Below are 16,728 nucleotides of genomic sequence, written 5' to 3' on the forward strand. Positions count from 1 at the left end.
GCATAAGATCTGGTTCAGTTCAGACGGATCCGGCTCGAATCGTCAGGGCGAACGCGCTTCAATGCTGTGCTTTATTAATGCTGTAGGATTGCTAAACCGGGATTAATAATCTTTTGTAAGGCTGAAATACATGTAGTTGCTTGAGGGTCTGTACCCATTCTTCACACTGTATTTGGACTGTATGTAGTCCTGCATACTGTTCTGTGCTGCACCATGGTCCTGAAGAAATGACATTTCGTTCCAATGTATACAAGCCATATAGAGTATTGAGGAATGACAGACTATTCATTTGGTCGCACCGTACACATTATATATGTATTACTTCATATACTGTAGGCACATGATTTTGATTAGTCCCATGAGTTTTATTCTTCCACATTCGTGAGAGTCTTTATGCTCTTGATAACGAAAATGTCACGGCTAGAAAACTGAAAACCTTAAAAATACATTGATGCAGTTCTGTTCTATGACTATACTGCGTTTAATATGCTGATATATGGCCAAAAGTATCCAGACACCAGATCATCACAGCATCACCCATATGTGGGTCTCCCCCAAACTGTTCCAACAAAGAACTCGAGTGTCCTGCACAGAGCCCTGACCTCAAACCCACTGAATACTTTAGGTATGAACTGCACCCCAGGCCTCCTCACTGAACATCAGCACCTGACCTCACTACAGCTCTTGTAACTGAATGAGCACAAATCCCCACAGCCACGCTCCAAAATCTAAAAGTGAAAATCCTTCGCAGAAGAGTATTGAGCAAAGAGGGGACAAAATCTGGAATGTTCAAAAAGCACATATGGCTGTGATGGTCAGGTGTTCACAAACTTCTGGCCGTATAGTGTACGGTTCTGAGATTGTAATAGTTTGAGCGCTTCTTGTGCACAGTGATTAGCCGACGACTCATCTGATAAGATGATAAAATATGATGCGCTCCTTCATCATCGTATAAACGGTGAGGAGATTGGGAAATGCTACGCGAGTGAAATAGGAACTATATAAATGACTCTGGAAATCTGGAAGGTTAAAGAAATGACGGTAAATGATAAAGATATCCAAGTTCTAAGATCTACGAAGGACTTTTAGAGGACTCGTTTTAGAGATCACGGTCTGTATGTGTAGGCGGAGTGAGTGACGAGCACCACGCCTGCATCCTGCCCCGTCTGTGCAAACTTAACATGAATATTTCAGTCAGAATTGCTAACGTGGCTAAACACAATTAAGATAATTCACTGTGACTCATTACTTATTTATGGTTATTTGATTCATTAAATTGGTGTTGTTTTAGTTTAGTAATCCTAGCACTTCCTACACCATGGCAGCTCAGTGGTCTGTGAGCTGATGAGGGTCGATGGGAGCCAGACTGGAGAGCGTTTAGTGCCACTGCCTGGCCCTAGAAGACTGACCCTGTCTCTGACCCCGCACTTCTTGTGGTGGGTTAGAAGATATGGCGTATGTGAACAGAACAGAAATATTCCTCCGGAGCAATGCAATGGTTGAGTAAAAACTGTATTCTGTTCTGTTCCACTATTTTCTTAGTCAGTATGAATCTTTTCAAATATTTCGGTGAAGACGTTTTGATTTCACTTAGCATCCAAGTCCTGATTACACCAGAAACCAAAACCTGCTTTTACAGACCTGCCACCTTTCACACCTTCTTGTGTAGGAGTTCGGCATTTTAACATCACTTATCACTCAAAAACACGCAAACGGAGCAGTCCTCTTTATTCCCTCAATAAAACCCGCAGATGAGCCAATCGACATATGATTCTGGAACGATTGACAGCTGAGTAGTTGTTTTGAACACCCCCTGGTAGCCCCGCCCCTTTCCCTCATCTCATGATAGTAATGTTTTGGCTGGGGCTCTTGTCTCAACTCGATTTTTCCGCTTGAACGTTACGCTGACAATGCGGTCTCACTTTCTGGCACGGTAAATGGGCAGTGTTTGGCGTTGATTAGTGAGGGGGGAAAAAGCAATCAGTGTATATCTGTCAGCTGTTTAGCAAAAATTAGTTAACTATTATTATTATTATTAGTATTATTATTATTATTATTATTATTATTAGGGATTCCACTGAGAAATCTCAGCCAAAAATGGTCAAAAAGGGCACTCTTGCTCATTTAGTTGAACGTTTTTGACAGAAAGAAAAGGTTCATTAGATCTACCTTGAAGTGTCCAATCTAATATTTAACAAATCCTTTTAATGTTAGTTTAACGATGATTTAGATTTGCACTCCTGCTCCGGTCAGCGCTCAGACACGTTTGAGCAGCAGCATTCATCAGAGAAAAATGTCAGCCCTGTGGAAACATTTCAAGGTTTCAGGACATTACACAACCACATTGTGAAAGAACTGTATCTAAAATGTACTGTGTGCTATCTGAAAGACCTGGGCTTGGCAGCCTGCACATGCTGCATAGACCCCTCAAGCTCTTCCGGCTCGCTCTGGAAATGAAGGGGTGCATGATGGGAATGGAAACGAAGGGGTGCAAGGTCATGAAACGTAACGTTCCGTATTCTTTAAAAAAAAAAAAAAAAAAAACAGCACTAAAGCATGTGTTGGTGATACAAAAGCAGCTCAGAGGGGACTAGGGCTGGGCGATATATCGATATAATATCAATATTGTAACAAATGATTACGCGATACAATTTTCTGAGATATCGTTGGTACAGTGATGTGTTTTTTACCTTTTTAATAATGACAAATTAAATGATACTGAATGGATGCCGGTGATTTGATATAATTTTGTAAAATAAACTAAAAATATTAATCATCTTTGTCTTTGTAGGCATTGAAGAATTGTCAAACTCGTTTTTTTTTTTTTTTATTGTTTTGTTTTGTTTGTTTTGCTACAGTTTGGTAGCTAAATTATCTACCGTGATTCACACGCATCGTAGTAGCCCTACAGAGGACTAGAAATACTTTTCTGCAGTGAAATGAAAGTCACGTGGTGGGTATTTTCTCTTCTCGCTGTCAGTGAGCCTTTCATCTGTAAGCTTTTTTTGTTACGGAGTCCGTAACTCCATGAACAAGATTAACACCGTCTTTAAATGTTCGGCACACCGTTATGCACTTCATCAATTGGATAAATTGTGTAGGAACTGATAGAGGACTGAAGTGTTGATTGCTGAGGCGCTTCATAAGTGACTGAAGAACGGCGTTTTTTTAAATAAACTTGGCATCCATAGACGAGAACAAGATTCAGCGCAGATTACAGAGCTGCTGCTGAATCCCCATTTATTGCTGGTTGATGTTTTATGGCGTCTGAGTGACCTGATTCATGGCTCATTGAAGGAGTGCTTTATTGATTTAAGGGTGTGTTCGTGTGGGGTATGATGATAAGAGGAAATGAGTGTGTTGTATGGCTTCAGGTGGTACATGTCTGTACTTCCTCTGGTGAGCGGGGTGTAGCCCAGCCCTTCCGAGAGACAGGTCTTAACGGTGGTCAGAGTTAGCCGAGCGTTCACCGTGAGTCTGCTCATCATGGTACATGCTCCCGGTGGTTTCCTCTCACCCAAACCTCTTCTGATCTTCCAGGGAGGAAAGAGAAGGATCAGTCGCTCTCTACACTCACGCCTCCTCACCTCCCTGATCTTAACAGGTAGGATCTTTTCATCTGTATGAATGCTGTTTAGAGGATCTAGGCTCAGGTTTTCCTCGTTCATGACTTCATTTGTGCAGGAATACAGTAAGCGAGTAGATCTTAAAGTGGTCTTAAAGGCTTGCGGGAATGTTTTCCTGGTGCGAGTGTGAGTGAGTGTGATCATCTCGAGTCTGGGAGATGTTCCAGGTCCTCTGGGTGTGTCAAACAGAGTAAAACATATTTCAACCGTTGTTTATCCTTCTCGTTCTTTCCTCTTCTCTCGCGCAAACATATGCAGAGGATAATTATAGTATTTCATGTCCTCTGTTAGACGTCGTTTAATTACATGTTACTCAGACACACAGACCTTTTTACCTTCAGCCTCATCCTCTGTCCGTTGTAGTCGTTTGTGAAAAGGGTCTGGTGGAGTTTAAGAGGATTTGAAGAAATCTTTTGCGCTTATTATTTTAAAATGTTTGAATGTCAATTTTCCCACACACTTATTAAACAGACGATAGCTCCTGCTTTTAGGAAATCTGAAGCTGTGATGAATGATTTTTGAGTCGTGCTGTTGGTGTCAACGTGTCAGAAAATATGAGCTGAAAGTGATAATAGGTCTCAAAAACAAAATGTGGGACTTGCCTTCCCTGTTGTTGGTTTTTTTTTTTGTTTTGTTTTGTCTTTTTATTATTATTATTTATTTATTTATTTTTAATTAACTGTTTTCATATTTTAAGTGGGTGGGTTTAATGGGGATTGTTCCATATTGCTTACTGAGGTTTGGAGTTATTTTAGACTGTTAAACGTATATGTTGTTGTTTTTGTTGTTACTATTGTTATAATTTGAAAATTTTTATTATTTATTTATTTTTCGTTGTCTTGTTGCTGTTTTGTACTGTCGTGTCACCAAGACTAATTTTACTTGGCAATACTTATACTTATACTTATACTTTACTTAATACAATACTTAATACTTACTTACAATAAAGCATACTTGGCAATAAATCTGATTCTGATGGTTATTTCATTTTGCTGTAAATGTACTAAGACAGACAAGTAAACGAAGGTATCGCAGTCCGAAGTCGGCTTTTCCTCGACATCCTGTTTCTAAATACGCATCCAGCGTTGATTCAAACACGTACGGGACATCGCCATCATCATCACTGTGCGTTAACGGCAGCAGGAAACTACTACGGTTGGTGCCGTTGCCAAATTGAGGATTGAAACCTAACAGAGAACCAAGACTAAAGAAGACTGATTGTTGCACCTTCTACTCCTGGGAAAATGAGCCGTCACTCCAAACCTCAGAAGCAGTTGGGACCAGCGATTCTTGTAACAGGTGCTCACTTGAAATCATTCGACAAAACACGCAGCCGATGCTGACCACAGAAGCATATTTTTGTTTGATATTGTAGAAGATTGTTACGCTTGAGAGAGTTTGAAGCCGGTCGTTTGGCAGCACTCAGGTTTGTGTAGGTGGCGGTATTGAACGTTGTTTCATGATTATAGTGTTTGTCGCATGTTTTATTTGTTTGCGTGGATATTCTGAAGGAACGCTCATCAGTGATCACTTTTTTTTTTCTTCCCTTTATCAGGAGTGAAATATTGTATTGACTTTGTTTAGTGAAGGCTGAAAAGGCAGCCTGGCGCACAGATATCACTTTTATGCCGCCGATTCAATGCACTGTTTGTGGGAAGCAATGAAGTCTAGTGTGTGTTGGGAAGGTTTTATTAAGGCGGCTATAAGCTGCATAATGAGAGTGGGCCATTCAGACCTGTTCAATCCCTCTCTCACAGTCCGTCAGGCGTAACGTATACACCCACACTGCATCAGCAAGCCAGCATCCAGCTCATAGGTTAAATTCAGTTTTTTTTTTCTTCTCCAGAAATTCAAAGCACTTTGAGCTAAATGTTTTGTCCCTTATGGATTTCAGGTTTATTAGAGTGCGAGTTGCTTTCTGTGTTGGCCACAGCTGAACGCACGGTTAAGCCGGTGATAGGCATGCAGCTAGCTCGGAGATCCTCAGGGCCACGACGGCGAATAAGGAGACCGTTAGTCTGAGCAGGAACGCTTGATCGTTCGCAATCAGGACTGTAGGGGAATTTACAGTTAAAGACCCAAGGACCAGAAATGATGAATGAAGACCAGGAGTCAAGAGATGCAAGCAACTGAAGAAAATGTTACTGAAGAATAGTGTTTGCCTTTTCATCCGCAGAAGTCAGCTTCAACACTCAGCAAGGAGTACACACTCAGCCACAGTTATACTCTCAGACAGTCACTAGCTAGTTGTTTCGTCAGGTTGAATGATTGTGATTGGTTAAGGATAGATAAACAGGAAATTTCCACATATGGGCTGCGAGTCAGAAGTATATCCTCGTCAATTATCTGGACGTCCAGTTATCTCGTCAGATGGAAAGCCGGAAACTTTCCCTAAACTTTTTTTCAATTCAATTTTATTTGTATAGTGCTTTTTACAATAGACATTGTCTCAAAGCAGCTTTACAGAAATACTGTATAAACATACTGATTAGATAACTAAGAATAGTCAGTAGGCACTTGTACATCTCATAAGCTTGAAGAAGCCATTCAAATCATTTGATATTTTGAAAGATTAATGTTGATTAATAGCTCATTACAAATCTCTCCAAAAAAAAAATATATATGTATGTATGTATGTATGTATGCGAGTGTGTTTGTGTGTGAAATATATAACTGGCATCCATTCAGTATAATTTCATTTGTAATTATTAAAAAGTAAAAAAAATTACATCACTGTACCAACGATATCTCAGAAAATTGTATCATGTAATCATTTGTTACAATATTGATATTATATCGATATTTCGCCCAGCCCTAGTCCCCTCTGAGCTGCTTTTGTATCACCAGCACATGCTTTAGTGCTGTTTTTTTAAGACTACGGAACGTTACGTTTCATGACCTGTGACGTCATCGTGTGTGTGTGTGTGTGTGTGTGTGTGTGTGTGTGTGTGTGTGTATGTGTATTTATATGTATATATATGTATGTGTGTGTGTGTATATGTGTGTGTGTGTGTGTGTGTGTGTGTGTGTGTGTGTATATATATATATATATATATATATACACACACACACACATACATTATATATGTATGTGTATGTATATTTTTTATATATATGTGTGTATATATAATGTGTGTGTATATATACATTATATATGTACACGTGTGTATGTATTTATATATATATTTATATATAATAATGTGTGTGTGTGTGTGTGTGTATATATATATATATATATATATATATATATATATATATATATATATATATATATATATATATATATATATATATAAAATGTGTGTGTATATGTGTGTATATATACAGTGAGGGAAAAAAGTATTTGATCCCCTGCTGATTTTGTACGTTTGCCCACTGACAAAGAAATGATCAGTCGATAATTTTAATGGTAGTTGTATTTGAACAGTGAGAGACAGAATAACAACAAAAAAATCCAGAAAAACGCATGTCAAAAATTTTATAAATTAATTTGCATTTTAATGAGGGAAAAAAGTATTTGACCCCCTCTCAATCAGAAAGATTTCTGGCTCCCAGGTGTCTTTTATACAGGTAACGAGCTGAGATTAGGAGCACACTCTTAAAGGGAGTGCTCCTAATATCAGTTTGTTACCTGTATAAAAGACACCTGTCCACAGAAGCAATCAATCAGTCATATTCCAAACTCTCCACCATGGCCAAGACCAAAGAGCTCTCCAAGGATGTCAGGGACAAGACTGTAGACCTACACAAGTCTGGAATGGGCTACAAGACCATTGCCAAGCAGCTTGGTGAGAAGGGGACAACAGTTGGTGCGATTATTCGCAAATGGAAGAAGCACAAAAGAACTGTCAATCTCCCTCGGCCTGGGGCTCCATGCAAGATCTCACCTCGTGGAGTTGCATTGATCATGAGAACAGTGAGGAATCAGCCCAGAACTACACGGGAGGATCTTGTCAATGATCTCAAGGCAGCTGGGACGATAGTCACCAAGAAAACAATTGGTAACACACTACGCTGTGAAGGACTGAAATCCTGCAGCGCGCGCAAGGTCCGCTGCTCAAGAAAACACATATACATGCCCGTCTGAAGTTTGCCAATGAACATCTGAATGATTCTGAGGACAACTGGGTGAAAGCGTTGAGGTCAGATGAGACCAAATTGGAGCTCTTTGGCATCAACTCAACTCGCCGTGTTTGGAGGAGGAGGAATGCTGCCTATGACCCCTGGAACACCATCCCCACCGTCAAACATGGAGGTGGAAACATTATGCTTTGGGGGTTTTTTTCTGCTAAGGGGACAGGACAACTTCACCGCATCAAAGGGACGATGGACGTGGCCATGTACCGTCAAATCTTGGGTGAAAACCTCCTTCCCTCGGACAGGGCATTGAAAATGGGTCATGGATGGATATTCCAGCATGACAATGACCCAAAACACATGGCCAAGGCAACAAAGGAGTGGCTCAAGAAGAAGCACATTAAGGTCCTGGAGTGACCTAGGCAGTCTCCAGACCTTAATCCCATAGAAAATCTGTGGAGAGAGCTGAAGGTTCGAGTTGCCAAACGTCAGCCTCGAAACCTTAATGATTTGGAGAAGATCTGCAAAGAGGAGTGGGACAAAATCCCTCCTGAGATGTGTGCAAACCTGGTGGCCAACTACAAGAAACGTCTGACCTCTGTGATTGCCAACAAGGGTTTTTAAACCAAGTACTAAGTCATGTTTTGCAGAGGGGTCAAATACTTATTTCCCTCATTAAAATGCAAATCAATTTATAACATTTTTGATGTGCGTTTTTCTGGATTTTTTTGTTGTTATTCTGTCTCTCACTGTTCAAATAAATCTACCATTAAAGTTATAGACTGATCATTTCTTTGTCAGTGGGTAAACATACAAAATCAGCAGGGGATCAAATACTTTTTTCCCTCACTGTATATATACACACACATTATATATATAATGTATGTGTGTATGTATATATTTACACTATATATGTATGTATATCTATGTATATTTATATATATAATAATTAATGTGTGTGTGTGTATATATATATATATATATATATATATATATATATATATATATATATATATATATATATATATATATATACACACATATACATTATATATGTACACGTGTGTATGTGTGTGTGTATATATAATGTGTGTATGTATATTTATATATATATGTATAATGTGTGTGTGTGTATATATATATATATATATATATATATATATATATATATACACACACACACACACATACATTATATATGTATGTGTATGTATATTTTTTATATATATGTGTGTATATATAATGTGTGTGTGTATATATATATATATATATATATATATATATATATATATATAAAATGTGTGTGTATATGTGTGTATATATATATATACACACACATTATATATATAATGTATGTGTGTATGTATATATTTACACTATATATGTATGTATATCTATGTATATTTATATATATAATAATTAATGTGTGTGTGTATATATATATATATATATATATATATATATATATATATATATATATATATATATATATATATATACACACACACACATATACATTATATATGTACACGTGTGTATGTGTGTGTGTATATATAATGTGTGTATGTATATTTATATATATATGTATAATGTGTGTGTGTGTGTGTATATATATATATATATATATATATATATATATATATATATATATATATATATATATATATATATATATATATATAAATAATATAATGTGTATATTCAAAGTTGTGGCTGACTTTGATCTTGATAAATGGTCCCCAAGCAGGCAGTAGTCACACAGTTCATTAATAATGCATTGTGCTGTCTTCTTCAGTTAGACAGTCAAGAGCGTGCAATTCATTTGTGAATTCCGTGCGTCTCGGATTAGCAACCAGAGAGTGTGAGAGAATTTTGCAATGTTGCAGTTATGAGTTTGATATCATTTTCAGGTCCAGGGTGCAATCCGAAGCTAGTGAGGGATAAGCACTGTATAGGGAGTTTTGATGGGACATGCCTGTAAGATAGGGGTGTCGGGCATTTTAGCCGGCTTTGGAGCTCTATTTCTGCTATGGAGCTCGTTATGTTTCAGTCGATGATATTCAAAGTCCCCAGGTCAGACACTGTGTTTATTCAATCAAAATAGAGAATTTATAAATGTATTTATTTATTTATTTTAATATATGGTGAACCTGTAGGACATTTTGTTTGCAGGAAGAGGAGAGATGTATGGGCACATCCTAAATCCCATTTCAGGAAGGAACCGTTTGTGGAGTGATACCTGACTTTTAATTGACCTTTTATTATTATTGTATTTGATATGTCAAAGCATCTGGCTAGATTTCCTTTCCCATCCCAGCCCCATCATAACATCTCAGCTCTGCCTCTTTTAATTAAGAGGCGACTTACGAGGCATACCGAGAGGGGAGGGGGTTGGTTGGGCGTAAGGAGAAGGCTTGTCAGATTATTCATCTCACAAGCAGCAGAGGGCTCTAAACATTCCAAACTCTTTCTTTATATCTGTTTAAAACATGAACATTCAACTGTGTTCTCATCGTCGCAGCTCGAAAGTAATCTTCTTTCAAAAAAACCAAACAAACGGATCATCGTTCCTCCAAGCACAGATTTGTGCGCTTCAGCAACGTAAGTAAAGATTAATAGAGCACAACAGGAAACTTCAGAGATTCAGTACGAGAGTTGAGTCACCCTCCCCCCAGCTGCAGCCTGAGGTCACCTGCCCCACTGAGCACAAGTCAGGTCCATATCCAAGTCAGGATAAGGTGTGTGTGTGTGTGTGTATGTGTGTGTGTGTGTACGCATTAGATGGGATAATGTCACAGGTTAGTCATCCTTCTGTTCTTCACTCTTGACTCATGTAAGGTAGTGAGCCAAACCAGATGGTCAGAGCAGGTGAAGTAAAGGTTACGCCTTTGTGCTCTGTGTGTGTGTGTGTGTGTGTGTGTGTGTGTGTGTGTGTGTGTGTGTGTGTGTGTGTCCACCTGTATGTGAACTTTACCCCCAGACATGTTCTCTTTCTCTCAGACATTCTTGTGGTGTGGAGCTCTGCCACCTTTCCTCTCCTCGAGGCAGTCCATTTTTCCCTTGAGCTCACTCTGACAAGCTGGTAGATGTTGTGTACGTTAATTGTCGATTGTATTGAACAGAACGTTAGCCCTGCCCTACCTGTACTGAAGTAGGATTGACCTTAACTCTACCGTCGATCAATGCGCCTGCCATGTTGACAGTGATTAAGCTAAGGGGTGTAATAAGGTCACACGTAAAATAAAAGCCTTGTTTATTCATGTATGCAGACCAGATCTGTGCACTGTTTGAGGTGCAGCATGGCACACACTATACCTATATACTATACACTCCCGTAAAGGGGCACGTCTAGTCCGCTTTTTCTTCGGGATTCGTGGTGATTTGAAAATGGAAAAAAAAAGAAATCGATAAAAAAAGAATGGAGGATGTTGGTGTGAAGTTCCAGATGAAGCAGTTTGTATTTAAACTCCCTCTCGTTCATTTTATATAGAGACGGGTGAAAATCCTGAGTCTGTGATTGACAGTGAGAGAATAATAATAATAAAAAATACAAACGCAACTTCATGCAAATGATTTGTGTAACGTGGTGAGGGTTCTCACACTTCAGGTCACAGTCAATCCACAAGCTCAAATCTGTATCGTACACGTTAGAAGAGAAGTTAATTACAGCTAGTACTCTAGGTTGCGGAGAGAGAATCAAGAGAAGTTTTAAAGTGGGAAAAGGATTATCTCATTAGATCTCTTATACTGTATGTATTTTTATACAACAGTTATTTCCAGTTCACTTCAAACGATTCCAAAACCATTACTACACTTACTATGGGCTGTCAGTCAGTCTGTGCTCGTTGGCATGGAAACGCACAATGCTCTATCCAACTGTTAGTTTGTTAGAAAAATTTTATATTTTCTAGACACTCGAAGCACTTTACATAGTATTGGGGGGGGGGGCGTCTCCTGAACCACCACCAGTGTGTAACATCCACCTGGATGATGCGACGGCAGCCGTAGTGCACCAGAACGCCCACCACACACCAGCTATTAGTGGAGAGGAGAGAGTGATGTAGCCAGTTCAGGGATGAGGATTATTAGAGGGCATGATCTTTTACAAGAAGTGTCCTGGGATTTTTAATGACTACAGAGAGTCAGGACATCGGTTTAACGTCTCATCTGAAAGACGATGCTGTTCCTACAGTGTGGTGTCCACATCACTATACTGGGGCATTAGGATCCACACAGACCACAGGGTGAGCGCCCCCTTCTGGCCTCGCTAATACAACTTCCAGCAGGAGTTCTCTCATCCAGGTACTGGCCAGGCTCAACCCTGCGTAGCTTCAGTGGGAAACCAGGCGAGACCTGCAGGGAAATATGACTGTTGCTTCTTTGGAACAGATTTCCATTGACAGATCAGAAATAAACAAATTATTTAGCCATATTGTTACTCAATATTAATTTCTTATTCTTATTCGCAATCGTGCTGTTGTACTGCAGATCAGCACAGCTGTGATTACATGCGGCATCGTGCCCTCAACAGTGCCAGTATTCAGTATAACAGTGTTCTTGCTTGTGCAATATTGCTTAAATAATTTTTTTAAAAAAAAGTAATGCTTTTCTTAAATAAAAAGTAATGCTTTTCTCGCACCTATGGAGGTGGGGTTCGAATCCCACCTCCTCCCTGTGTGTGCATGTTCTCCCCTTGCTTTAGTGGTTTCCTCCCACAGTCCAAAGACATTTCTGTATTGTCTGTAGTGTGAGACTGTGTGTGAGATGGGTTAGCACCCCTGGGAAGTGCCCCGGATCCCCTGGGATACATACATACATACACACACACACACACACACACTCATATATATTAGTGGCACAATGTAAAGTTTCAGTACACAACTCACTGGCCATCAGCGTCCTAACTTACCAGGAACCCATAGTGCTCCCAAACACCAGACCTTATAGACTATTTGCTGCTGAACATTGGCGCTAATATGTTAGCGTGCTAGTACGCTAGCATATACAACTGTGGAAAAACGGTGCTTAGGAGAAGCTTGTACGTTAAAGAGACAGTTACTTTTTAGAGGCAGAAGTGTGGGCTTAATGAAGTTTAAAAGTTTATCAAACCTCATGTGATCTAAGCAATATTTTATGATCATCAGAATCGAGAGCCTCATATCGTTTCGTTGTACCGTTAAAGCCTTCAGTGTTGCATTTAAAAACAATAATCTTAATAATAATAAAAACAACAGACACATTAGGGTTTTCTTTATTGTTTGATAGGCATGGAGAGATTTGTTTGAAAAAAAAGAAAGAAAAGAAAAGGATGAAGCATTGCAGAGGAAGGTTTCAGAGATTGTTGGTGCTCCTGGTAGATTTGACTGTGTTCGATATTTATTTTATTATGCCATTTACAGGACATTTAGCTATAGCATGTGCATGTGTAGAGCCATATTAAAATCGTGTATGAACATTCAGCAAGATGTAAGATAAACTGGATGGAATTTAATTAGTGGAAAAAAAAACAACACACACACAAAACAAAGATGTCCACACCCGCTCACCTGCACAGAACCGACCTAAATGTACACTTTAGTGACACACCCTGAAAAACGTTCAGTTCTTGGAGAAGGAGGCGTTTAGTCCAGTGTGAAAGCGGCATTAGGAAATCAGGCTTTAAGTTGCCAGTGATTGGTTAAACGAGTATGGGGGGCGTGGACAAGGGTGCGTTTCCAGCTAAGGACACGAGGCTTTAAAACGAAACTGAACAGTCATCATGTGTGTAACAGAAGTGTGTTAGCGCTGGTAGGCGTAAGTGCTGTAGAAGCAGAATCCTGGGAGAACTTGTGTAATTTTTAGTTGCTCTCAGGGCCACATTTTCTTCCCTTCCTCCTTCTTTCCTTCCTTAAAAGGAATAATATGGAGCAATGACTAGCAATGAATGAGTGCGTTATTATGACCCAGTTTGCCATACAGCACAATGTTATCATGTTACTCTGGGCCTGAGTGCTTGGCTGATGATGGTGTGTGTGTGAGAGAGAGAGAGAGAGAGACACTCGATGAAAGCTTTGAGTCTGTCAGTACAAGCCTACGATATGTTAGCAGCTCTTTCAGATCCACAATCCGTCATGCATGATTTCACTACAGAAGAAGCTTTACCCCCCCTCCCTCCTCCCCAGGATCTGAGGAATTCCGAGGAAAAAAAAAAATCCTAACTGGGTGTGTGTGTGTGTGTGTGTGTGGAACCTGCCAGGCAGGTAACTGACGAACACAACACACTTGTCTACACACATGCTCGCACTCGCACTCTGAGGTCCTGTCCTGCTTCTCCTTCATTTCGTCAATCTCTTCACCAGAGAATGTGCGCCTGATTCGCAGGGGGATTATGGGGAACATGCAACGTGAGTAAACTCATTGGTGTCATAAGCACGGCCTAGCTAGGAAGCTTCGACTCACGTTTGTTATGTTTATGATCAAGAGAGAACAGACTCTGTGGTGAGTGGTAGACATTAGACGTCTCAGTCAATACGCTGAATATGGGATTTAAGTAATGCTAGGATTTTATTCATTTTTTTTTTTGCACTTTTGTTTTTTTTTTTACCTGAAAGGAAACAATGTGGGTTAAAAAATAATATATATGCAGGTGTGTTGCAACAGTACGAGTAGCGTATTACGCTTAAGTACTCCCAGAGCGTGTGACCAAACCCCGGCTCTGAAGTGTATTTACGTTCTTGCAGCACTAAATTACGCAGCACTTGCACGGCAACATATAATGATGATCTGAATGAGTGAGAAAATATCTGCATGTGCATGAATTTAAAGTGCACTTAGCCAAACAGGTCTTCAAATCAGATGTTTTGGATATATCCGGTGCTGCTGATTCTGACAACCTTCAGATGATGATAAATAAGAAACGTGTAAATGAGAAGGCACTCATGCTGTACACTTGGAGATTTGTCTGAGATTAATCCCCGTTATAGACAACTTCTAATACTGCAGAAAAAACACACGTTTTGTTGGTTGGTTGGGGGTTTTTTTTTTTTTTTCCTTTCAAAATTTTTTACAGGAAGGTTAAAGTTCATGTCTTAATAGTACGTTCGGACATAAAATTAGCGTTATAATTTGTGGTTAAATCTCTCAGCCTGAGCGTTTCTGTAGAGTTTATAGTTTTGAATCGTAGCCCATCATTGATCGATAATAGGACGAAATCCCGTGCACGCGTCCTTCAGACTTCTCAAATCTGATTCGTCGGAATTTTCTATAACAGCAGTTCCGGCTTTAAGATGAATAAAAGGTTTATATTAATTTATACATTTCTATAGTAATAGCTTATACACAAGGATTAGTATTGTGGACTCTCAACTTTACCAAAGGCTAATAACCATAATAAACAGTTAAAAAAAACGACATGTTTACCAAAGTAAAACACACAATTGTTGATGTGGTGAATTTTTTATTTGCTTTTTTTTTGTTAGATGTTTAATTAACATTTATGGAACAAGTCTCGGGTGTTTTCAAGACGGAGGAGTTTGCCCTTTCAGATTTCTTTGTAAAATGAGAAACTGCGTATTTTTGCTCACTAACGTCGAGAGAGTAAGGGAGATGCTGTTTTAGAAAACGACTGTTCGTCGTCGTTATACTGCAAGCGATAACGGGAACCAAGTTGTCTAGCGTTTAAATATAACTATAAAATGATTAAAAAGCACAATCTGTCATTTTTTCGTGAATGAAACCTTGTAATCATTGTGAATTCACTGTATTATAAGTGTACTAACAAAGTTCGGGTCGTGCGTTTATGTAAATAAAATATACTTTGTGGTGGTGTTCCACCACTGTAGCATTCGCTGTATGTGAAGTGTTCCTTACATACAGCAGATGGTGTTTGAGGAATCGTTCAGCTTCCTAATAGGACCCTTCTGGCACTTTTTCACTGCACGATGCGGCTCGACTCGACTTTTTGGGGGTTTTCCACTGTGGATAGTACCTGGTACCTGGTACTTTTTTTTTTTTCAGTACCACCTCGGTCGAGGTTCCGAGCGAGCCGAGCCGATATTAAATGTGAGCCACGCACTGAGGGAGTACGGATTCTCCTTAACCAGTGGTTCTGTATTGTGCCTGAATAAATGTGCGTCATTTAAGACATACTTTACGTACGGTAATATTCTATTAATCTCATTACAGATAAAATTAAGTCGCTCCTGTCGCAGCTGAATCCAACGTAGTCATATCGAGCACTACGTAGGTTCTCGAGCGCCGTTATTTTATATCCTTAATAGGGTCCGTGTTCAGTGAACAGGAAAGGCGTCTGGAATACGGCCTGACCGTGTATTTGTACAGGGCTTCGATAATACACCGTTATTCCTGCGTGAAGGCGAGTGAAAGATGGCACCCGCGTTGAGACGGCACTAAACCGCAGTGGAAAGGCAAGCTCGGAAAAGTAAAGCGAGCCGAGTCAAGCCGTACTGTGCAGTGGAAAAGTGGCTTTATACGCCATTAATCTCTGGCTTTCTTCTGTCTCTAATCTAATGTTGGCAATACCGGAATAATACAAAAATAAATAAATAAACCAGCCAGCCCACAAGCTGAATTATTGATCTGTGATTATTATTTTTTTTTTGTTCTGACCAGTCTCCCTTTAACACATGTTAGCAAACATGTTGCTTTTCTGCACAGCCACTTTATCATCTTCTGCTGCTATAATAGCCCTCTCTCCCATCAGCAGATGCTTTAATGCGTTGGAGACCGTAAAAAAGTGGCACGTTCACAAGCAGCAGGTTTGAATTATGTGGCAGCCAACACTGCAACTAAGTCATAAATACAATAAATAAAATGCTGTTTAATATGTTCGATTCTCTGAAGCTTCAAATAGCATAGAGACGGTAGATATAAAGCGAGCCTGTGCAAACACTGGGTTCACACATCATTTCATTTGATGCCGGTTTTTTTTTTTTCTTTTTTTATTAGGGACTAGGGCAAAAAGCAGACGAGTGCCATCTCAAGGGTCCTAGGTTAAAATAAAACTGACAAAGGCAACCGCAATATA

General features: G+C 39.4%; 1 protein-coding gene across 8 annotated transcripts in view; it reads left to right on the forward strand.

Moving 5' to 3' along the window:
- Nucleotides 1-16,728, forward strand: part of LOC128609091 (plakophilin-4) — a 149,554-nt gene that overhangs the window by 28,285 nt on the left and 104,541 nt on the right. For 5 of the 8 annotated variants that reach the window (XM_053627459.1, XM_053627458.1, XM_053627460.1 and 2 more), the window contains exon 1: nucleotides 2,520-3,604. The exons of 1 other annotated variant lie outside the window; for it this stretch is intronic. In XM_053627459.1, coding sequence (XP_053483434.1) covers nucleotides 3,487-3,604 — 118 coding nt within the window. In that variant the 5' untranslated portion in view covers nucleotides 2,520-3,486. Of the gene's footprint in view, nucleotides 1-2,519; nucleotides 3,605-13,847; nucleotides 14,087-16,728 lie in introns of those variants that run through there. 2 more of the 8 variants (XM_053627465.1, XM_053627463.1) reach the window with 2 other exon arrangements.

Source organism: Ictalurus furcatus, chromosome 6 (assembly GCF_023375685.1).
Source record: "Ictalurus furcatus strain D&B chromosome 6, Billie_1.0, whole genome shotgun sequence".
Lineage (NCBI taxonomy): Eukaryota > Metazoa > Chordata > Actinopteri > Siluriformes > Ictaluridae > Ictalurus > Ictalurus furcatus.